A 26,104-nucleotide genomic window follows, 5' to 3' on the forward strand; every position below is an offset into this window, starting at 1 on the left:
TTGTTTTTATAGAATAGTTTTTGTTATTTCAAAACTGTAAACTGTCATACCGTATTTACTCGCATATAGGTCGCGGCAATTTTACCAGATTTGATGGGGGGGAAATGAAGTGCGACATATTTGTGAAGAAAAATTTTTGAGGAATTTTTTTTTGCAATATTTTGCTTTAAAATACGGGAAAAAAAAGTTTATATAGGTATAGGCAAATTTATTTACAATGTGCACATACAGCGAAACCCCTTATTTACGTTACCAATATTTATGTTTTCCCGTTATTTGAACTATATTCTTCAGGTCCCGTTTTGTTCCCATTTAGTCCAATACAATACTTTCACACGAATTACGTCTCAAAAATCGAATCTATCCCGCTATTTACGTCACGTAACAACCATAAACAACCAGAAAATACCATGGGTACTTTAAGAGTAGATAAGATTAGCTGGTAGGCCTAAAACATTGTGAAAAACGTAACGTTTATAGTCGGCAATGAACATTTTAAATCGCAAAATATACATATTTTATAACATGAAAAGTTGCTTTTATTTCTAAACATGTAATAATTTAAGCCTAGGCGTGTAAAAGTCCGAGTAATTATAGCAGGAGACAATCTAAAATGCACGAGGGAAAAACGTAAACTCACAAATGTATAAACGTGGCTGATTGTTAAGTTTTGATACTGTATTTATGTCACAACTTAGCCGAAATACTGGTAGGAGACAAACTTCACAAGATAAATTGAGCGGAGTCTTGGTAACTGTTTTATACGTATTTTATAATTTCGGAAGTAATTTACAGTGTACACATTTTTTTTTAAACCAACATTTTATTTCTGGGGATCGTAATTAATTAATTATTGGTATCAAGACATCAAGATGAACGTAAACTTGAACATGTCACGGCAGCAAGAAAACTGGTGCGTATTTCAATAAACTGGTATTAGAACTGGACAAAACTGGTATACGGGAGGTTGAGCTTATATTTTTTTCCGCTAAGCTTGCATCTATTGGCTGGCTGCTGATGAAAGGTCACGAGTCTGGGCGGAGCGTTGAGTGAGTTATACTGTGCATGCGCAACTCAGAGAACAGAGAGAGCCAGCCGGCGACTACGCCGCGCCGTAACAACAGCTGATCGAGTACAATGACCTTTCTCCGCGCACGGCGCGCTATTGACGGTAAATTTCCATCAATTTGCGGCTTTTTTTTTTAAATTTTTTTTACTGTGGTGCAATGCGTATGTGTAATGAATTACTGGTGCGGCCTATATGGGGGGAATCTTAAATACCAAATTCAAGACCTCAAATTATGGGTGTGACCTATATGTGATGGCGACCTATATGCGAGTAAATACGGTATTTAAATTTGCCACTTGGAGAAAATACAAACAAGGTGAGGCCTTACTTAAGGCGCTCGAGTTTAAAGTCGGGAGCCGCAGAAGGGTGTACCAACTAAATGCAGTGAGAAGTACGGTCCCTAGGCAAAAAAGAATGACCTGGATAATAATTGAAAACATCACTGCCTGTTTACTATTTAATAATCCTGCTTGGCATCGGCTTGGTACATTAAAATACAGAACCATGTACACAAATCTACAGAAGATCTAGATCTCGCATTAAAGAAAAGGACATCTAATGTAATCACATATTATAAACACTATATTACGGGTAATTTTACAAACATTTAGAAAGGATAAGTTTTTCCCTAACAGGTCCGTTGATTACACTCCTGGATGACGTAATTGTCTATAAAGGTTGTTTAGGCACAATTCCGAATCTTCTGGTCTAACCGGACTCTCGTTTCGACGTAATTATGCGAGTCTCACATCCCGCACCACAGCAACGTGATAAGTCTGGCTTGCAGTTTACGTAAATTCTCACGTAGCGTAAAAAGGAGAAGTAGAGTTTATTTCGCCACATTACGATTCAAGAAACTAGCAAGATAATGAATTTGAGTTTATGATCAGTCAAGTCTCTCTGCTCATAGTTTTTCCTTAAAAAACCAACCCGGTGCCCGGTTGTTAATAGCGGTTGCGTCGAGGCTTACTTGTAGTTGCGCAGCATGGTGGATGATAACCCGGGCTGGGCACTGGTCGATGCGTAGGTGAATGGAACAGCCTTTTCCATTTTAGCAGCGGCGCAACACGCCTGCACCCGACGAGCCGAAGTCGACTCCACCAGCCGCCAGCACCGTCTACCCTGCTCGCCAGCCGCAGACCGTCGCAGGTTAACGCGTCACCATGACGTCATAAGGCTCAGCGCGCCGCGCGGTGTTGGCTCGCGGAAACACACACAAGCGCAGCGCCGCGAATGTCCGTAATGCTTTTGTTTTAATCAATCTTCAGGACGAAAAAGAACCAAGTGCCAAACAATCTATCATAACATATGATATAATTAATTACCAAATTAAAAGGAGGCGTGGCAAACGCCTCAAAGGTTTGGACTAGTGCTGTTATGGCAACAGAAGTAATAATATTTCTATATAAAGTATTATTCTTTTTAGCATGTACAATATTAATAATACCTTTTATCATACTTTTTTTTTCAGGTAGAAAGGAACTGTTCCCTGAATTACCATCCCTTTTTACTAAACTTTCCTCCAGTTATGGCATTTCCTGACTTAATCCATATGTTTTAACAATTGCAATTGTATTATTCAATTCTGGAAATACACTGTTTAGGAAATTATACCTTGGTTTATAATTATTTTTGTGTTTTTCTGCAGATGCATTGGTTGATAAAGACTCCAGTAACACTATCAGTGCTGCAGTCTAACTAGAACAGGTCTGTGCACTACATTACGACACTATCCCTCACGCTAGTAGAGAACACCTGTTTGCCAGCAGTCTCTTACCGACTTGTCCCACCTATATCCCACACGTAAGGGTACTCGAGTTGCAGATAACTGCGCCAGGCATGATCAGTATTCATTACCCCACATAGGATGTAGTACACATTTTTTGCACCTGAAGGAGTTTACTCGCTCTTTGGTGCTAAAATTTTCTTACCCAGATGTCCATCTACAGACACTAATTTTTATCTCCATAAAATATTCTTTAACTATATTTTAAGAAACCACAGAAAACAAACTTTGCTCACAAATGGCTAAAACTTATACCTCTACTTTACTTTGTGACGAAATGTTTGCACTATAATTAAACACAAAATAATCTTATCTTTGATTAAATTTGTTTGAATAATTGTTGATAGAAAAATTATTTAATCCTTATGTGGTCAATTTATGTGATTTACCATTTGAAATAATAAAAATACACAGGAATGGACTATTTTAATAAGTTAAATTACCATATAATATTATACTAATAAATATAAAATAGAAGGAAATAGTGTTTTGGGCTGTTACAGACTGTGAAACTGAGGTCCAATACCACATTTGGGTTTTACATGGCTAGCCCTTACCTCTTATTCTTTATTCTTCCTTATTGGTATACATGTTTAAAGACCACAGATCAACATTAATATCTTATGATAATTTATTCCAGACACATTTAATTTTGTGCAATTTTATAGCTAAATGAATTATGTTTGCTGGGTTAGTTATTGGTGGGATGAAATATTACTTCTAATTGCCCCTACAACACGACAATTTTTGCAGCACTCGTGTTGCATACATAAAGGCTTGTAAATTTTGGTGATTTTAAACAGTTATTTTATGATTTCAAACGTATGCCTTTCTATTCTGAGATACTGAAAAAAAATGACATGTTTTCAGTTGGTCATGGACGGTGGTAATGACATTTGACACAGTTCCACAGTGCCTTGGATTATTTCTTGTTCTGGGGCACCACCTAGCAGATGTTTCACCTGCATGCTAGGTTGAAGAACATGACTACCTCTTTCCTTGGTCATTACATCGCCACTTGGCGAGCAGGCGGCAGGCGGAGGTGCAGACAAAGTATCCTAGGGTGTTTTATTCCCAGGACGCTATTCTACTGATGAAGAAATAGGTTGTATCTGGCAACAGGAGTTTATTGTTTCTTGTACAAATTGGGTTTCCCGTCATGGCTGTTGCCTGTTCCAGAGAGAGCCGGGGCTCGTTTCACGTTACAGAAGTGACATGTGACTTTTTATGGAATTTGTGCGTCACTAGCAAGCGGAGAAAACATAAAAATCGGAAGACTGAGTTTCTGTACTATGTTGTGTGATCTGAGACATTGCTGGCAGATTTTGATCGACCCGAAATTAAATGTAACTTACACACTTTTTTCCATGGAGCACATTACCCTACAAGTTATGCAGAACAACTTAAGAGCCAGGGGTTAAGTTCGTATACTATGCCACGTGGGCTAAGGTAATGCGTGCATATATGGCCAACCTAGAATTAATGGTCATGTTTGCTCATTAGTTGCTCATGGACAACGTCCTTTGCAAGGGTGAAACTGCAAAAGACTGTGGTGATAATCAATGGTTTGGGTAAATTTACATTTCTTTATAGAAACGATGTTATTTTAAAACTTAATTATATGTTAGTCTTTGGTGTGCACAATTTTTTTAATCAAGTATTCATTGTTCTCTGTGTGTCATGCATTATTTTATTTCAAGTCCATATATCCATGACACTAACTTTAAATTTTGTATTACCAATTGGAAATGTTTAATACATCTAAATGAAATGAAGTGTTTTTACGTTTAAAAGTAAGTGCTAAATCACTAGTTTTGTGCATCTTGGTGTAAATTACCGATATTAAATTCATTTTTGTCTTTAAAACATTCAGATAGGTGTGGTATTAATTTGCATATCTATATTGTGAAATAGGCACAAATTAGTAAGGTTTACTGTGATTGGTCCTCTGTAAAACATTAGCTATGCACCTGCAGTTACCTACGTTGTATGTTTAAAAAAATAGAAAACAAAGACTTAGACGACCAACAAACTAAAAAGGTTCTGGAACAAAAAGTAGCATCAGTTATGATCTGACTGGTGAAAGACGTATTATATCTAGTGTCGAAGAAGAATCGAGCAATAGTTTTAATTTGACCTAGTAAATCAGTCTAAACATTGTGAAAGTTATTATTAATCATACTTGTCTACATGATCAGAAGATACAAGAGACTGCAAGAAGTCAGTTGCCAAATTAGCTACCGAGTCACTGAAACTAAAAGCTGATTTGATCCTGTCCCATCTGCATGAAAAAAGGACGAACAACACTATGTATCTTCGTGGTCGTCTACCAGGAGGTAGTCCGCTGATGTGCTGAATCACCTCGTCGTAGGAAGAAGGGCGAACCTAGCTACCGAACATTTCTGCTGGTGTACCAGAAAGCTGACTATCTGTGTGCAGACCCACCTCGTTGCTGAAGGAAGGATGCTTTGTAGGTCTTTTTCACCTTTGGAGATGAATTTGTGCCATAAAGTACTGAGACCTTCAAGAATGCTGCCAACTGTAAGTTACTGTCCATCGTCTTCGTACGTCGAGTCTCTACTTACGTTTGTCCAGTGTCTAAGTTTTGATTGTTTATTGACTTAATTTTGTCACCTTTTCGGAAACTCTCCAAGTGAAATAATTTTATTTGTAGCCCTTACTGAAACTTATCACAGATTTTCCTTCACTAGTTTATGTCGATTGAAAAGGAATTAATTTCTTTTAATATCAATTACACTATTTTGATGTAAATTAGTTTTGTATAATAATAATAATAAGGGATGAATCTCAGTTGTGTCAAGATTTAAATATAACTTCATTCTCAATATTTCTGGCAAACTAGATGTGCCTATAGCCCTATAGTGATAATCATTCTCAGTGGTCCCGCTCTACTTTGGAGCATTTGCTGTATAACTCTTATACTGCTTGCAACTGAAATTAACTTTCACGCTATTACTTGTAATGTTTAATTTCATTTTATTTCTTTGAGTTAACTTATGATTGATTAAGTAAAAGAGAGAGGAATCTGATTTTGCTGATATTTTTTATTTGTATAACTAGCCTACTCAACCCAGATTCATGTTTATATTACTTTCAGGTTGTTCCACATTTACTTGTAAAACCGAACGTACCTTCAAGATTTATTTTTTGATTTGTAATTTACATATGATGATCTTGCACTGGAGAGGTTATTAGAAAATTCATTGAATAGTTACGTGTAAACTTGCATTAATCATTATTGAGAGACTTAAAGTGCCGCCCGAGGCATTTTAGTGTTTGCGAGTAGTATTTTGACATATTGAAATTAGCTTAAGTTGTTCAGTGACTTAAAACCTCCTAATCTGAATCCAGAAAAATCCCGAAGGAGACAGTATTATATAATGAAATGGCAGGTATGTGAAACTGGCCTGGCAACTATCCGCTGGACTGAAAGCGAGGATTTAAGGACTAATCTTTTATAATTACTGCCTGTTGATTACAGAGGATGATGTGCCCCACAGGCAACTTGCTGATAGTCTTGAAGCTGTTGGTGGCGGAACCGGTCACATTTGCTAGAGATTGTTTTGCTCACAAATGCACATCAAACGGAAGATTGTTCTAGACCAAATTGTGTAAGGAAAATTGTGTGCTGGATAAATTGTTTGTATTAAATCATGAACATGTCTTCCAAGGTGTTTATTAAATGTTTAAAAAAAAACAGAAAGACAGAAAACAGTGGGTTTACTATAATGCAGGTAACAGTCGATAGTCGCCACGTAGAGTCACATATGTTTTGTTCCCACATATTCATCGCACATGCCCTGCCAGGATAGTGATGGTGCACTACTGTCTGTCATGTGATATTGTATTATATTCTGCAGGGGTAGTTAATTTGTAATATCTTTAATTTGTTCATGATATGTGATTTTAAGTGATAAAACTTTTGAACCTTAACTGGTTTAGAACATAATGAGAAGTTAAAAACACAATAACACAATACCACATTAACCTATGAACCTTTGAATTTTCTAATAACAGTGTGTAAATAAAGACTATAGAATAGTGTCAGGTTTATTTCTGCTTGAAAATGTGAGGCACAATTCAGGTGCTAGAGACTTTTTTTTAAAATTTTGTTATGATTCTGTTGCTTTCTATAGGTAACTTAAAAACAAATGGCTAGTATCATGGAAAAGTAAAGTAAAACATACAGCAGTAGTTAAAATAAAGAAGTTACTAAACGGGCCTTCTCTATCAAACGTTTATTTATTATTATAAATCAATTTGACTTTGAACGACTCGAAAGTAATTAGACTCGTTCTAATGTATTTATAGAATAAAAGCAAAAGAACTAATCATTTTATATTAATTTATGGGCGCCAACAACTTTTAAGAAGTTGTAAAACTGAGTAAACATTAAAATATTTAGCTATTTAGACTTGATTATGAATGACACAATATTTGCAACGTGATCGGGAAATACCCGTTATCAGTTTTCAGTGACATTCCATAATTATCAACAGATATTCATAATTTGTTTAATACCGGTAAAATAACCCCTCAATATTTCTTCCAATCTTCGTAGTCGGGTTTCATAATCTTCATCCTGGGAACGCCTCTTGTTTCTTATAATCTTCTTACAAATAATAATTCTTATTCAATTCAATAAATATCTCCAAACTATCAATATTATTAATGTCTACTATTAATTCTTGCCATTCTTCAAAGTATTCTAACAGTCATAATTCCAATTTCTGCAGTAATAAAATGTCACGTCTAGCTTATCCGATGGTTCCTATATCAATCCTTTCTTTTGGTTTTTACTTAAAATTCCAAACAAACTTTTGTTTTCCAGCAATAGTTTTTGTTATACCTTTTCAACCAATACCAGATTGTTTTACAAACTCTTAATCATATAATATTAAACATGAACTTTGAAAATACCCTCCTTATTGGTTAAACAAAATATCTCATTCCTTGAGCAAAGAAGTTTTACATTAAAAGATATAAATACAAAATTACTGACTTATGGTTCATAGAGAAATAAAGAAATGTGCTCAGAAGTGAAATTATAAATATGATACATTAATTTTGTTCCTCCATCTTGTTATATAAAGTTGACAAGTTCAACCTTTATATTACCGTACCTGGACAGGTGTCTTATGATTGAATTGGCAAGCCTGCAAAGGATTAATGTAACTATTGTATTACATCTGTTGTGTTGGAATGTGAAAATGTAGTAGCACTGGATGTGGAAGTAGTGTAAGAGAAGTAACTGTATTAGCATGTATGTCAACTGAGAGAACATAGTGAGAAAAAAGTAGCATCAAGGGTGCAGTATCACTACTGATGTTAATCTTTGTATGTGTAATGAGAATGAAAAAAAAAGTAGAAGTTGGGGAAAGAAATACTATTTGTGGATGCTGCAAGCATCAAAGGTCTCAATTGTGTCACAACATGATGGTAATCATAATTATGGGTGACTACGACTAGCAAAATTTGTCATGAGTGGAATTTCTCTAGTGGTCTACATAAGCTGGAAGAAGTGTGAAATGCAATTCATTATGTATGTCATTATAAAAATTCAATTTTCAGGTTTTATGGCTTCAGTCTGTTTAAATAATTTTTATTTTTAGTGAATATGAATATTTCATAATATTTGGAAACACACAGAAAATCGTATTTTGGGTACTGGTTGGTGAAATATTTTTTTCTTTACTATAATATATCCACACGATGTTCAATGGATGTTTTGAATCAACATTTCGCAGAGTGCCTTATCTCAACGAGAGGCGACCTTGTTTGGCCCGCCCGTTCCCCCGATTTGGCTCCGTGTGACTTTTTTTATGTGGTTATCTGGAATCAATTGTATACAGTGACCGTCCAAGGACCCCACCTCATCTGAAAAACAACATACGCCAAGCTATCGCCAACATACCCGTCGATATGCTTGAAAGAGTTCCACAGAACTTCAGAAAGCGGGTAACTCAATGCATTGACTATGGGGGCCATCATTTGATGGATGTCATCTTTAAACCTATATAATGGAAAATTTTCAGGTGATATATATTGCAAGAAAAATTAAATTATAATGATATCTTTAGTACTTTATTTTTTATTGGCCTTTCAAATTAGCAAGTTTCCGCGCCGCACCCTGTACATATACAACCAATTTTTTAACAGCCATTTTTTAACATGCCACATTATTCTCAGATATATTGATTGTTAGCTACTGATACGCCCCTCGTGCCCTAAAATTATATTATTTTAATTTAATAAAAAAATACCTAAGAAACAGCTGGGCAAAATTATAGAGAAAAATACAAGTATTAACAGAGGAGGCACGATGTATTGAAAAAGACAATTTTATACTCCCTCCACACAGGCAACTTGGGAGATAGTGGATCGTTTAAATAGATTAAGGTATATGATAAATATATAAACACTACATAAGTAGCTTGGTCTATAGGTTTCCCTGGTTTATTTAAATAGGTAAATTAAATCTTTTGTTTTGGCTTTGTTTTGATTTCACAATAAAATATATTAGCAAGTAACAAAAAGGAGGGCCGGCCCAAAATTATTAAAACACGTTATACTATACATTTAACAATAAAAAAATGACATTTTATAGTGCGTTAGGTTCATCCACTCATTACTGTAACAATTTCACATATTATTATTTGATAAGTTCTCTATGGCACTGCTCGCTGGTATTTATTAAGGTAAGTTCTTTCCTTGATTGGAGGGAGAAGTTATAGTTTAGATATCACTCGGGGCTTCAAGTTGGACATCTGGCCGGGAGGAAGCTCTTCTTAGAGAGAAATGAAGCTGGAGGTCCTGGACAACATGATGGGTGCAATTTAGGCGCCCAAATGTTGGACCCTGTCTGAAACACAAGCCAAATTCCAAACGAATTAGACCTGCTTCCAGACAGTCAAACACAGTCGGCGCGAAAAGGCCAACAAACGGGAATTCGGGGAGAAAAAAAAGACCCAAGTAACTCACCAAACAGGGTGTAGCTCCAGGGCTCAGGAGATGTCTCGCGCCGACATCAGAAAGGCGTGGACCGAGAGTTGCGCGGATGACGCGGCAGAAATCATCAATAAGTAAAATAAAAAATTTAATAAAATTTGAACTAAGACATGACTTGTTTCTAATCACTACTACTGACTGGCTACTACTGAAATTTATCTGGGATCACATCCCTTAACACAGCTAACTACATTCCTTATTCCCACGAGTTCGTCGTTGCCGCGAAAAACCTTTTAACCGAGGTGACACCGAGAAGACGCGGTGAGTAGCCGAAGTCAGAGTACTAAGTGCCGCGATGGCGGACAAAGCTCCTAATTAAAACGGGCGGTCGGCCCTAGGGAAAAAGAGGGGGAAGGATCGGCTCTGGGCCGTAAATTTCCGGAGGTGCTCGAGGTTGTCGTAGCCACGACTTCAGTTGTTTGCGCCGATGGAGACTGCTGCGGTCTCTACCGGCAGGCACAGAAAGCAACATAAAATGAACTTTTACAGGCCGCAAGGAGGAAGCATAGGTCCTTATGGCCAGCCGTTGCTGTACTCTGGCGGCCTCCAGGGGAAGGTAGCTGGGAGGTTAGCGAAGTTGCCACCAGATGTCGCGAGAGTCAGCTCCACGAGCTGGCGACAAGAGAAGACGTTACAGTTTCTGCCGCTAGATGTCGTGGGTGGTCCATCCTTGCACATAATTTTTTTTATGTCAAGTCGACCTGGAAATCGGTCGACGCTTGGCGGGGTTCATGTCCGGTCAATGGTCCTGGGCTAAATTCTGAGAACGGGAGGGAGCTGGAAGGGGTGGGGGGTGCAACGAGGCTGGGAGCGTCCTAGCCATGACATTTTTTAGGAGAGAACCTAAGACGTATGCGTGACGGTAAAAGCTATGGTAAGCTCGTCTCTGAGAAACGGTAACAACTCGTCCAGAGCTGTTGTATGCAGTTTTAGTCACGCAGGGAAATAATGTTACGGGCCAAGTACGTGACTGCAAGCGGGAGAAATATCAAACGGGCTGCCAACAATGTCTTAGACTGCAAAAGATCAGATAGGTCCCTGAGAAAAGGTGCTTCAGGCTACTGGCACAAAGTTTAACTAGGTAGAGTACACCAGCCTAACAAAGTGTAAATCACCCTTTTGTAACTAAATAATATAGAAAATAAAATTTCCAAAAATAATTTAAAATTATACTAACAATTTAAAAAAACGTGCTGAAATGCCTAAATTCCGGCACACTACACCATTGCCTAGTTACATTTTTAATAATATATTGTTATGATAAATTGCTAATGTGGAAAGCAATTATTTTCTTTGGTGAAATATATATTTCGCAGGGTGGCCAGCCAACCGGGAAATCGGGAAATACGGGAAATAGCCAGGATTTCTTAAAAAAACCAGGAATACCTGGAATCAACCAGGAATTTTTATTAGAACCGGGAATTTTTTTTATGAAGTAACGATCGCAATAACATACGGCTGTTAAATGAGCACGTTCACCACCCGTCGAAGCACGACAGTATGCTCGTGAGCTATATTTTGTGAAAGTTAATTTGTTCATTTTGCATTTAAAAACTTTTGTAGTGCGTAAGAAACCGTTAACAATTCAGACTTCCATACTTATTATGTTTCTGTATTCAAAAGCAACAGCATTTTGGCTGAAAGTGTTGTTGTAGGGTGGTAGTAATTTCTCGCACGGCATGTTGGTAGCACTAGTTTTGTATGTATATTTGTTTTTACTTTGCGCTCATGTTGTTGCATCACGGTATCACGGATACTTTTCTCGAGTTTTTTTAAAAGTTTAGTTGTGCGGGACGTTGTTATGAATTTTTTAATCTAACATGTAATTGGCGCAGACTATCAAAATGTCAACGAGTTCGATCACCACATACAATGACAAATATACGGAAGAGTTTGAATGGGTGGAGAAAGATCCAAAGTGCAGGACAAACGCTATTTGCAATTTGTATAATGTTAAAATCAATATCGGTAGCATGGATGGGAAGAACAGCATTAGCCAGCCACGCAAGAGGGGCAAAACACGTGCGTTTGGTGTCGAGTAATTTTTGTGACGTGAGATTATAAATTTTTTTGTTGGTGGTAGTTTTTGTTTTAAGCAAGTTCATTGATTTAATTTTTAAGCCTATAGTTAAGTTGTCTATTGTTTAACGCCAATAAAACATCATATTGTGTGCTTTGTGTAACAAAAATACAAATTGTATGCAAATATTGATAAAAACAACCCTTGAAAAAACCTGGAAAAAACCAGGAATTTTATTATCCCAGAAGAGTGGCCACGGATATATATTTATCATAAAAGTAATGAGAAGCATTGGTGTATACAGAAATTAAATATTTAATCACAGGAAATTTTTTATATATCAGTCAAAATTTTTTACTTTACGAAGTCATTAGAGGGTACACATACATTCACTGGTGTGTTAGTTTAGTTTGTAGCTTCTGTTCTCTCTTTCTTTGGAAATTATTTATTCAGTTTCTTTGTTGTTAGCCTATATATCATGTTCATAACGCTCATAAACTTACAGTGGCATGTTTCCAGAATGTGTACAGTTAAATAACATTGTGAATGTCATTAACCTTTGATGTGTCTGCTTTGCGTAACATAAAATTGTCCTGCCCTCTGTATTATAACAGTTAGCCAAACATGTGATAAAGATGTGCCTGTATTTAATTTGTGCATTTTTTGCAACTTTAAAGACAGCTTATCTATGTGTAAAACTGTTCTTTCTTAGCATGTAATAAACTTGGTGCGCACAGTGTCAGGGTGGCTACAGACCGGGAAAACCGGGAAAAGTCAGGGAAATTTAGTATGTCAGGGAGAACAGGGAAATGTCAGGGAATTCTGGCCAAGGTGCAGGAAATTTTTTGTTGTTAAGTATTTTTGTGATTTCTCATTTTTACACACTATTTCAACTACATAAAAATTGTTTCTACCCATTTTACTCCCACTTTTTTTTTCCCTTAAAAAAAAATTGCGAAAATTCAGGGTGCGTGCTTGCATTTGATGCTGGCCCACCAGACCGTGCCGACATCCTCAAGCTTCTTGACTGCTTCGCAGCTGGACCGTGTCGAGCTGCGACCAGCGAGTGCCGAGCACGTCATCAACGTAATGACGGACGGACAGTTCAATAGTTCGAAAACAATTGTCTTAGATAACCACTGCACGCGTGTGCCTTGCGTGCTTGCATGTTGACTAGTTGGATGTAGTTTTCCGTGAATAACATCGTGGAATTTTTGTCTGTAGTGTAAACATAAACAACTGGTTTTATTTATTTATTAACTGTTTTGAAGTGCCATCATGCAAGGTTGCCATTCGACATGCATTTGCGAGTGATAACTGCGATTTCTCATCATCAAGAGTGCTTCTGTGTTATGAACGTCGACAGTAATAATGCATTAATGTTAATTCAGTAGAAGACTATTTGAAACACGTAAAATCTAATATAAGTTTTAAAAAAACTTCAGGCATTTGAATTATGGTTTAATATTTTTAATTTTTCAGACTTAACCACAATTTAGTTGCCATGTCGAAATTCAGAAAAACAGTATTTAACGAATCATGGATTTTAGATCCAGACTTCAAGAACTGGCTAAGAGAATCGCCCGGGGATCAATACTCTGCTATGTGTACTTTTTGCCATACAAAATTCAGTCTAAGTGACATGGGTAAACGAGCCGTAAGAAGTCATATCACCGGCAAGAAACACCAAGCAGCTGTAGAAAGCAGAAGAAAGACTTATTCACTTTCAGTATATTTCAAACAGAATTCATCTTCAGCAACTTCAGATACATGTCAATCTTCATGTCAGCCTGTCCCAAGCACTTCATCTGATGAATGAAGTGTCGTCTCACAGGTTTGCCATTATACTTTTTAATGCATTTTGTGATAGTAAAGTCCACACTTTGGAATACCTAAATTAATTAATATTAGGCTAATTGCAGCATTTGTCTTATTAGAGTTATTACAATTATGCAACTTTTTAAAATAACTTATTTAAAATATTAATTTCAATATGATCTAGAGTATTCTTATTGTTCTCTAAATTTCGGGAATGCACCATAAAAATATATTAAGACAGTAAGTAAGATACACCTGGTTTTGTTTCAGGTTTTGAGTTCAAATTTGCATAAAGAAAAGGTTTCCTCATTGAACAGTTTCATTCTTCAGGAGAATGTCACAAAGTCTGAAGTATATTGGTGTATTCAGACTGTAATGACGCACACTTCCCATGCGTGCTTCTGGAAAATGTGTGGATCTCTTTAAATTAATGTTTCCTGATAGTGACATTGTCCAGAAGATGCAGCTAGAAAGAGCGAAAATTGGGTACACAGGGTGTCTACTAGGTCACGAAAGTCACGAAAAAGTCACGAATGTTGTAAAAGGTCACGAAAGTCCCGAAAAAGTCACCATTTTTAAGTATATTTTGGTAAAAGTCACGAAAAAATTAATTACAAGGCTAATGTGTATTTCTTGTGCACTGATCTTGTATATACCATATTTTTTGTGCTTTTGGCAGCTTGCATTTTCAGTAAAATCATCGCCATCAACCATTTTCCATTGCCAATTAACCATTTTCCCGTGTTTAACTAGGCCAGTCCCGCCATTTTCGCCATAAGACGTTTGCTTTAAAATCCCGTTTAAAATGTTGCTTGCAGCTTCTATTCTCCTACGTGCAACGTCATAATTTTCACATAGGATGCAGAGAAAATTTTAATAGCGATTTGCTCTACTTTATTTAAAAAAAAAAGTCCATTAGAATGCTGTGAAAACGTAATTTATTCAATTCTTGTACCTTACACGCTTAAAAAAAGGATGGTATTCATTCCGTGGCGGCCACGGCGTAGTCAGTTTCATTCTTACTCTACAGAGCGCACAACGATCGCACATAATCGATTGTAGCTGTCAAGGTGTCAATGCGCGCGACCCGCGTCCATATCGATAAGTTGTTAGCCAAATGGCGAGCGTTCATAATCGAACTTATAGCGTTGAGTTCGTTTGTTTACTGCCTTCTTTTGTGTACGAAACGTAAATTTATGTTTGGCTAGGATAAAAGAAAGCCAACAATTTGTGCACAAAATGTGTGATGTATTTTCGTGTTTTGGTTTTGTTAACGACTATGTTTACAAATGACAAAACACAAAATTCCTAAATTGCGGCCACATTTTATTTTCATACTGAAATCATTGTCGAAGTTGTTAAAGTGCTACGGAATGAAATTGTAATATTTTCTATGATATAATGTGCTGAAAATGTTTGCCAATAAATGTTAAATTGTTTTACCGCTTAAAGTGCAGCGAAAACTGGCATGCGGAAAAGCAGATATAATTAATTTTATTCAATTAAGTTTCAAACTAACCGTCATTTGTAGGCTTAACTTATGTCTTTTTTTTCCAGCACTTAGGCCTACATTTTGATAAAGAAAAGCAAACGTCCAATTTTTCATTTTATTTTTTATGTAAGGTATAGGCTACACTTAATTTTATAACATTTAAAAATTATACCATTTTGACAAGTTTCGTGGTCACACTTCAGTAGAAATTGTCATGAAAAAGTCAAGAAAATGTCACTAATTTTTATTTTTGTAACTCAGTAGACACCCTGGTACACTATTTTGCATGGAATTGCTCCATACTTTCATGATGAACTTGTAGATTTGTGCTTGCAGTGTCCATAGATAGTTTTAGGATTTTATGAGTCCTTAAACAAGGTTGCTCAAAAGGGACAGATGTATGTTTCGGTACGGTTTTGGAACAATAAGCTAAATGGAGTATCGACTCAGTATTTGAACTCTGCATTCTTAGGTCATGCTACATCAATTGATTTGTTGACAGTGTTCAGTAGTGCTCTCTCAGAGTTAAAACAGATTAACATATTACAAGTATCAATGGATGGACCAAATTTAAACAAAAAATTTTTCCACGAACTCAAAAGTGCAAATGTTAATTTGAAAGATGATGTGATGCTTGGCATTGGAAGTTGTGGCTTGCACACTCTTCATTGTGCCTTTAAAGCTGCTGTAAATGTGACTGAATGGAAGATTATTAAATTTTTGAGAGCTCTTTATTATTTGTTTAAGAATGTCCCAGCACGTAGAGCTGATTACATTCATTTCACTGATTCTTCGGTATTCCCCAAGAAATTCTGTTCGATTCGGTGGCTTGAAAATGTCCAGGTTGCAGAGAGAGCAGCAGAAATTCTTCCCAACGTGCAGAGTATGTGACAGAAGCCACAAAGTTAATGAAAGTACCAAGTTGCCAAAGCTTTCAGACTGTTGCATCTGTTAAAGATAAAATGTTGACAGCTAAACTTGCTTTCTTTGTTTCTTTAGCAAGTGAAATTGAACCTATCCTTCGCAAGTTTCAGGATTATGTGCCTCTAGCACCACTGCTTTATGGTTCTTTAAATAGTGTTTTGCATTCTTTAATGTCAAGATTTGTAAAAGCAGATGTTATTGCTGCGAAGTCAGTGTTTTGTGACATTGATGTTTCAGACAATAATAACTTGCAACCTGTAAAGAATTTGGATATTGGGTATGCTACAAGAAAATCTCTTCGCGAATCAAATGATGTGGTTGAGAAAGACATCCTATTGTTTAAACGAGATTGTCAAATTTGTTTGCAAAAGATCTGCAGTAAGTTATTGGATCATTCACCTCTGAAATTCAAGTTGACCAAAGCCATATCATTTTTAGATCCAGCAGTTTTTGTTCTACAGGCAGTGCGTGATGAACGAATGAGGTGTTTCTTGGAGATATTAGTAGCAAACAACTGGATCTCTGGCATGACCGCAGATCGCATAGATCGTCAGTTCAAGAGTATGTTCAGTCTGCCCACTTTCAGGGAAAAAATGTTGGCATTTTTTGTGAAAGATCATAGGCTTGACAGATTGTTGCTTGAAATGATTCCTGAGACTGGTGATTACCAATATTTGACTTCCGTCTTAAAAATTGTATTTATTTTGTCTCATGGAAACAGTAGCTTGGAGAGAGGATTTTCGGTAAATCGAGAATGTGTAATTGAAAATCAGAAGGAAATGTCTCTTGTAGCACAAAGACAAGTATATGATGCTGTGCTAGCTGAAGGTGGAATTGAAAAGCTACATATAACCAAGAAGTTACTTCGTTTTGTCAGAAATGCAAGAGCCCGTTATTCTGAAGCACTGGAAAAGCAGTCCAGAGAAGCAGATGAGGAAGAGAGAATTAAAGTGGAAAAAAACGAGCTGCATCCATTGCAAAACAGTTGGAGTTTAAGAAACAGAAGTTGTTGGAGGAAGCACGAAAGCAAGCTTTTTTGATTGAAGAAGAAATCAAAGCCCTAACAAAGTAAAAGTGATATTGTGTTGGTTTTTTTAGTTTAAAATGAATTGGTAAATTTCTTTTCTAAGTTTGAGGAACCTCGTCTAAAAACTGAAATGTGTCTTCAAATTGTATACTGGTGACATGACTGATATAACCATCATAGTTTTCATTACATATTTTTGAATAATATGTGCGACTGTGTGAACTTCATTTCAAAATTTGATGTGTTTCATTAAAGTGATATTCATTAACTCAAGTAGAGCACCTAATTTTGTACCTATGATGTAGTGGTTAATAACATCAGAAAGGATCTTTTGTTGAGTAATGTTTTCATTTAATTTAAAGTGCAATATAATAAATGAGGTTGGTAATTTACTGTTTGGATACAATTTGCATTGAAAGAAATTCTAGGGGAAATGTTTAAGTTACGTCACAGAAAAGTATTTTAACAGTTGAAAATTTTGGGGAAATGTCAGGGAATTTTTCAGCAGTTTATCTGTAGCCACCCTGAGTGTGATAAAACATTTGGCTCAAGCTGCGTATTGTTTTAAAAGTACATTTAACTGTATGATAGGAACAAAATATAACTGCAAGAATTCAAGAAATAATAATGTTTTTTTTTTTTACTTTTTTTTGTTAGCACTTGCACAACTATTTTGCATAAGTTGCGAGGTAGTAACTTAATTATATTTTATTTTCTAAATAGTTGAAATTAAAGATTTTCAGACTTAACATCTTGAGATGCCTTCCCCCAATGCTTGCCCAACTCTGAAACTGCCTTCCTCAGGAAGGGGGCTACGAGGGAATGAGATGGACTCTGGGTCTTTGTGGTTAACTTGTCACAAGGCAGCTGAGTTGCAAGAGGCGTGGCCAAGTCACGGGAAGCTTGGATGCAGAGAGCTCTTTACGCATCCTTTTCAGTGGTCTCAATACAGGTGTTTTCTTCCAGAGCATTCACAAGGTCTACAGTCGATAGAAGATAAGTCTAAATAATTTATAGTCCGAGGCAGTTTATCATGCCCAGTGAACACAGTAGCCAACTTGACACACACCGATAGCTTCCCTTTTAGTGCCAACAGAGTTAATGAAAAATGAAATGGAACGCAGAACTCCCTGCAATGATAGTGCAGTCTTCTTCCTGTCCCACTGGCTTCACAGTGCCACAGAAAGGCATCTGTAAACAGTTTGAGACAATACGTCTAAACGGACATCAGCTCATTCAGTTGGTAGCAGGCAGGTGTTAGCGACACGTAGGCTCTCGCAGCTTGAGGTCCTGGGAGCCTTTAAATGTTCGGCAGGCAGAAGAATAAATTCAATTGGAATGCCAACTATTTAGAGATGTGAGTAGGAAATTTTTTCACAGGAAAAGTTTCGGTTTGGAAAATTTTGTGAAAAAAATTAACCACTTTTTCCAGAAAATTCTCCTTTTGTCCCAATACCATCATAGATTTACATAACTTAAGACAGGTTTGATACACTAAAATAATATTACAATATTTCTATGCTGTAGTGTGTACTTGTGTACAGTGTTTAATATTTATCCTATTTATTTTTTGCTACCAACTTTTTACACTACTTGTAAAATTTTATGTTACCATTATATTACTTACAGTATAGGTAAAAACCTTTGGAGTTAAAAAGTATGTATGGATCTGTGTAGAATGAATAGTTTTTTTTTTTCTTTATTTACCTCCTAATGGCTCACTTCCTGTGTTTTTTCATTATGTTTGTATAAAATATTTGATGAAATATGTGTGACGGTAACTCATTGGAAATTTCTCATGTTTTTTTTTTTTTTTTTTTTTTTAAAGTTGTGTAAATTATCAGGAAAAGTTCTTAAAAATACTTTTCCGGAAACTTAACATCTTTTCCAACAAGTCCAAGAGGCGACAAAGTGGGTTGGCGACAGAGCGCAGCAGTTGCAGCTTCTTGCACAGTATATGAGGCGGGGAGGAGGGCTAGTGGCACGTGTTGAGCAGGTAGCAGGCGACATTCACTCATTCCTGGAGACAGTGACTGCAGCTGCATTCGGGCACTGGTGGAGCTGGGTGGTAGGTGCCATGCCGGGAAGAGCACAAGTAGTGGTGGCTGGTTTTACGAGTACATGTAATATTTAGATACAATAATTTTTGTTGGTACTAATGTAAAGATAGTTTTCAGGCATTATATTTTTATATGTCAAATTTTTTGTAAGAATAAGCTTTTAAAGAATTACTCAGCGATGTAAGTTATCTAATTGTACAGACATTCTAGAGAAATTTCAAATTTATTTTTCTTTTCTTCCAAGCAAGAGCTTTAATAAGGAATTAATGAATTAATTGGTTTAATGTCTCATTGACACAGAGGTCATTAGAAAGGATGAAAGTTGATGAGGTGCTAATGGATCATTGATGAAATGACTTGGTTGGGGGGGGGGGGGGGGGTGTTTACGGTGAATAAACACACTGAACATAACTGCCATGTGAAGTGAAACCTGGAATACCTTGGTATTATGCAAATGAGCTGAACACACTTAACCACCATGTTTTTGTGTTGCCATCATTCTAAAGAGAGTATGCTAATATATATATATATATATATATATATATATATATATATATATATATATATGAGAGTATGCTAATATATATATATAATAAGTATATTCAACATCTTTGCAAGTACATGATTAAAAGTTGAATACCTAATCTCTACATGGTTATGCAGCACTTAAACATATAAACTCTCTCTCTCTTTCCTCTCACCTCTCAATCTGAGTTTGATTCTCAAGGTACTCTCATATCTTCAATTAATGAATTCTATCCTATTCCATCTCACTGTCACCTCTCATTTATCTGTTATGACATCAGTATCAACAAGATGTGAAACATTAATTCATTTGTGTGTTAGTTCAAGATAATACACAAATTTATAGATAGCTCAACAAGTGCCAAAGTGGATTGCAATAGATGTTAATTTTCCAGAAATGTATTTTTGGTAAAATTTTCTAGTAATTTACCAGAAAATTTTCAGAAAAACTAGAAATTTTATTAACTTTTTAATTTTTTATATAAACAGAACCAAATAAAACATAAATTTGGTCTTTCTTTACCATTTAATGGCTCGTTTAACATTTGATATAAACAATAAAATTGTTGATTGAACAATACCTACTAATCTGTACAAAAAATTTTTTTATATAATGTTTAAAAATCTATCTTAATTTATGTAAATCTATGTTGTTGGTGCGAAAGTAGACAATTAATAGTTTAGGAAAATTATTTGGTTATATTTTTTTCAAAAAAATTTTCAAACTGATAATTTTCTTCAGGAACATTTCCCACTCGCATTATAATTGCAGCCCACAATCTCGTCACAGCAACGAAGAGTGGGCAGCAAAGCAAGCGGTAGCTTTGCTGACACACACACACACACACACACACACACTAGTGGGGTGTCTGCCAGGTGGGAGCTGTGAGCTGACGTGACGCTGTGTTGTTTCTTGTGAGCGCAGACTGGTGGCAAGGGGGTCCCGGCGTGGCCAGATGTTCCTAAGCAGCAGAACGCACTAGGGAACCTCACCCCAGCGGACCGGCACGGCTCCGTTCAGGTGAGGCTCTAGTTCGGCCGTGCAAGCAAGCCCTGCACTTTGCACGGTCCTGAGCGCTCACATACAACCTGCCTTTTTTCCTTGCTTTTGCTGCAAGTTGATGGTGGCGAGCTTGCTTGAACTAACTTACTATTTGCATTGTAGCACAGTATTTTGGTTTGGAATATATTGGCTTCTCTTAGTAACCCTAGTAACTGACATCTGTTCCAACTCTAGCGTTCCACCTTTGGAGTGGGTCTGTTTTGTAAAGTTGAAGTGTCTCTCTTTAGCAATTGATTAGCAAAACAAACTGTAGCTGTATAAAGGCTTCTGCTAGAGTTTTGTTAAGTAACTTGGAAGGAACTCACTAGGAAGAATTGTAAAAATGACATTATGAAGTGGGTATTGTTAAACAAAGAAATTAACAATGCATTGTCAATGAATTAGCATTAAACTTTATTGTAACTTAAACATGTTTTGCTATCCAGGTGGAAAATGGTGGGGGAGAGTCTTTATCATTTTGACTTCAATTACAAACATTGCAAAAATAGAATGTGTGAGTGCATATTTGCATATGCATACATTCATGCATACTCACACATGCACACACTCACTCTGTCTCTCTCTCTATCTGTGTCTCTGTCTCTCTGTCTCTAGCTCTCTCTCTGTCTCAACTTCATACCGCCATGGTTCTCATCTTCCTGTTTGACTGTACCTGACTATGACACAACTTGCCTCAGGTCACAGTCATTTCCTCATTAAAAAGTGTCTACAGGTCAAGAAAGTCACGTTAAAGTAACAATAATGGAGTACTGATCACAAAAGTAATGAAAAAAGTACTGTAATACAGTGATTGTGTGAACAGTCACCATACTTTTTTCAATAACAGTCTTTTGCTAATTTGCATTTTGTTTTGATGCCTCACTTCAGTTTACAATAAAACATTACATATAAATATTTTTTAGACTGTCCTCTTAAATTATGTGGAAATTATTTACGAAAAAGTTTTAGTTTACTGAAATAAAAATTGGCAAGCTCTTTTGTATATAATGGATTTACTTCATAGTTCCTATTAGTTTTATATTATGTTTATGTTATGTTAATTTTGCTCATACAAAAAATTTATCCTATGATATAAATAATAGATAGAATATTCTATTAAAATGTCCCAAAAAGTTCTGAAACTTGTTCACCAGGAATGATTAAGTAATGCTTAGCAGTGTAGACAGTGAAGACTAGACGAATGTAGCTAATTGCCATCTGAGCAAGGATTTGCATCTTCTCACTTCTTTCATGTGCTTTCTTATGTGTGAACTTCAAACTTTTCAAAATTGGTGTGTTTCACATGTCTTCATTGTGTTTCACCAAACAAGCTATTGTGACATTTTGCTGCTGCTGTCCTAAAGTTTAAGGGAAGTGGTTTAATGCAAGGTTTTCAGATTTAAGATTCTTTCTTTTGGAAAGAGGATATTGAAAATATTTTTAATGGTTTGATGCAAGCATAACTTTTTAAAATGGATTTCTAACTCAGTAGGCACATCAGTGTTATTACTCTGGGAATTCTGATTTTTTTTAGACTATAATCATTTTTAAGCTGAAATAAAACAGTTTTTAAACAGATAAATAGAAAAATGTATCACCAGAATTTTTTTACTAAATTGAATCATCACTATTTTCGAGGGTGAGTAATTTTTACACTTACTCCATTTCCCATATTTATCTAGTTATACACAAAGTCAAAACAACCCACATATTTGCAACTATTAATTTAAAGCAGTCAGTTGTGGATATATGTCTGTGAAATTTTTCTGCATTTAAGTAGATTTTAAGAATTTTACAAAATTTGGGTGGTAAGTTTTCACCTCGTGTAATATAACTAATTTAACATATATTGTAGGGATGGGACGAATCCACATTTTGGTCGAATCCGAATCCTTGTTCGAATCCTCAGTGTTTGTCATTGAATCTCGAATCCCAGTCCCACACTAAATTTCACCACATGTTATTAAAAAAAAATCACACATTTATTTTAAAAAATTACGTAGGCCTATGTATTAAAAAAAATCACATGTGTACTTATAAAACTATAAAATAAGTGCATAGTGTATACACCTGATATAAAATAGAGACAAATAACCTCAAAAACCACACACGTATGTTTGCATCTGTTTAATTCTCTGTTAAATTAATCCTTCCTATGTTTTCAATAAAATACGTTTGTATAACAGACACCATTTAAAAAAGTTACGTTTTTTTCTGCAATGTTATATTATTGAAGGTTGGAAATGATCGAGTAGTTATGCTAATTGACAAAATGCAGCATAGTTTATCTTATGTTTGTGCTATTTCCGTTACCTTTATAATATATTTTAGGTATACAATTTTCTAGAGCTGGACGAACCTCGGTTCTCTGGTTTCGAACCGAGCTGAACCGAACCTCATACAGAAATAATTGTTTTGAATTAAAATGAACCGATGACCAGCATTTTGGTCTTTAACTGAGTGGTGAGAAAGAAAGGTTCTCCAGCCATATGTAAAATTAAAACATTATATAGCTTAGCTTATATATAAACCAACTTTTAATTCATAAAGAAGTTCCATCATTTTGGTCTTTAACTGACTGGTGAGAAAGAAAGGTTCTCCAGCCATATGTAAAATTAAAACATTATATAGCTTAGCTTATATATATACCAACTTTTAATTCATGAAGAAGTTACATCTAAATTTCAAAAAGACTATCTTCCTTTTTCAGTGTACACTAACCTTCATTAAAAAAAATATAATATTATAAAGATGACGAACATTCAGCATAAGGCAACATACCTAACATATTTTTGTGGTAGACATAACCTAACATTTTTAATAAGTAAAACTTTTTAATAGGACATCAAAAAAAAAGTCGAATGTGAGTTAAGTTACCTATCTACATTACAAAACCCGCTGACTGCAGTTGCTGTTTTCTTGGAAGAATGCTGCTCGTTAGAAGAAACTTTAGACGTTTTTTTTGGGGTGGTTCTGGGTCATCTGGGTCGTCATTATCTTTTCTCCATTTGGAAAACTCAAACGACGTTAGCCTGCTCATCGCAAATCACCTCAAGAACAATAATATTGTAAACGTAACGTAAGAAGTGTGGTTATAGAAATTTGCGTCGGAAAAAAGAAAACACGAGAAATAATTATGGCTGCTGCGTCTACGCTAGTCAACTTGGTACCGTACCTACTGTAAAATTTACTGGACCAGTACTTTTAATACACAAGATTAAATTAATATTTTCAGTACCTGACTGTTATAACCAAAAAGGCCAAAGAAAATAAATACATCCCAGTAATTTAAAATACGTAATTTACGTAATCAATTCCTACCGCATTTGTCTTGTGTTAACTTGATCACGTTAGTTTTGCCGAAATACGAGAGTTCTCGTACATGCGCTTTAGTTTAACGTATGGGGTACGAAATCTTTGGTTATTTTACAACACTTCTCGTACACGCACTATAGTTAAAGGTATAATATACAATACCTTTGGCATTTGTACGATATTTTATATCACGTAGTACGAAAAATGCATACAAAATTCTCTAAAGTAAACAAAAAACAAAGCGCGCCTATATGAAAAAATGCTATGCGAGTTATGCGACGATTAATAAATTTTTTTTTATTTTGTCTGCGCTTGAAACTGTTGAGGCGACGATTATGCGATAAAATTCGGAATATTACAAGTAGATAATGGAATTTTGTTGAGCTGTTTTGTGAATGTTCTCAAGTGGGGGTTAGAAAATTAGAAAAACGTAATTTTTTTTAAACGAACGTTCGGTTTTTCAAATATAACGTAAGGGTTCGGTTCGGTTTGGTTCGAAATTTTCAAACTTCGCCCAGCACTACAATTTTCAATTACTACCTAAAACTCTTAAAAACCCACCTCGGATCCCACCTCGGATCCTACGAATCCTCGAATCCATAGGATTCGGTATATTAGACGAATCCAAGATTCGAAAATCCCATCCCTAATATATTGTGTACTTTGTCATTCAGTCCTACAGAAAAACACTGATCTTGCAGACCCCTTCTTTCGGGTAATTTATTAGTTCTAAATCCTTATTTTCAAGCTCCAAAATTTTGATTTTTTTTTCAAGCACTGGAATGACACATCCTTCTGGTGTGGGTTGCTCTCAAACTACTTATGTTAATTTACAAATATTAATTATTTACCCATATTAATGGAATAAGTTTAGTTACAAAATTTTTTAAATTGCTTTACTTTTTGTATGAAATTTGTTAATGACCTATCTAGTTGGCAAGTACTATAGACACTGACATTTTTAAAATTTATTCTGTTATTTGAATCAGATGCATAGTAATTTTCCAGACCCAGAATGTTAATAAATATGTAATCAATTACTTACTGTGCTACTAACGTCACAGCAGTAGAAAAATATGATGTCAAATAAGCAAGATGGGTCAGTTTTGTTCCTTGGTTGAATCTATTAAAACCGGAACCAATTTTTTGCTCCTGAAATCTCAACTTTACGCTGTTTATTTTGGATGGTTAGGGTCAATTTTTTTGGTTTCTGTGTACTATATAGATGTTACTACATATGACTCATTTAAATTACATTTTATTTCTTAGCTTATTATCATATATGATCCAAGAAGGTATAGGATACCAAGTATTAACATTGGGAAGGTACAGATGTTTGTCCAAGAGGTGTAATAAAATTAAGAGATATAGAATGAATAATGCTACATTACAAACCAATACTGATGATATTTTAATTTATCTTACAAAATTGTTTAGGTTTAATATAATGTTAAATATTTTTAGTTTAGAGACCTTAGGATATTCAAATGTTTGTTATTCAAACAAACTATTGGAAGTTTTTTAATGTTATTCAATTGACATGCTAAAAAAACTGTGCATTTGTTATAAAACTACTTATGAAAAGTGTTTATGCTTTAGAAATGTTAACTCTGTGTGAATTTTCTTCTTTTTTACCATGCCCTTTATTTAATTAATGATTTTCCCCATTTAAAAAATTGCAATACTTGGGCATTTTTAAACATCGCATACATAAAAGTTACCTTTTTAAACAAAATCGAAGCCATCCTGCATTTTGCCTGCATAATCAGATATATGTACCAGATGTATCATTTTCGTTTTGTAACTACTTTTGTGCCAAATATCAATAGTATCAATAGAAGCTGCAGTTGAAAATAATGTTTATTTAAGACATTAAAAAAAATTACTTTTTTTCTGTGTTAACAAATTTATGCCGAACATCTGGCTTTTTATTCCAAAATGGCCAGTGTTTAGAAAAGTCTGTATCATGATATACATTTTCCAGGCAGTCTAACTAC

At 35.4% G+C, this 26,104-nt stretch overlaps 1 protein-coding gene across 11 annotated transcripts in view; it reads left to right on the plus strand.

The window, feature by feature from the left end:
- Nucleotides 1-26,104, plus strand: part of LOC134527125 (casein kinase I) — a 480,870-nt gene that overhangs the window by 397,122 nt on the left and 57,644 nt on the right. For 10 of the 11 annotated variants that reach the window (XM_063359505.1, XM_063359510.1, XM_063359503.1 and 7 more), the window contains one exon: nt 20,676-20,771. The exons of the other annotated variant lie outside the window; for it this stretch is intronic. In XM_063359505.1, coding sequence (XP_063215575.1) covers nt 20,676-20,771 — 96 coding nt within the window. The remainder of the gene's footprint in view (nt 1-20,675; nt 20,772-26,104) is intronic. 11 annotated transcript variants of the gene reach the window in all.

Source organism: Bacillus rossius, chromosome 1 (assembly GCF_032445375.1).
Source record: "Bacillus rossius redtenbacheri isolate Brsri chromosome 1, Brsri_v3, whole genome shotgun sequence".
Taxonomy (NCBI): domain Eukaryota; kingdom Metazoa; phylum Arthropoda; class Insecta; order Phasmatodea; family Bacillidae; genus Bacillus; species Bacillus rossius.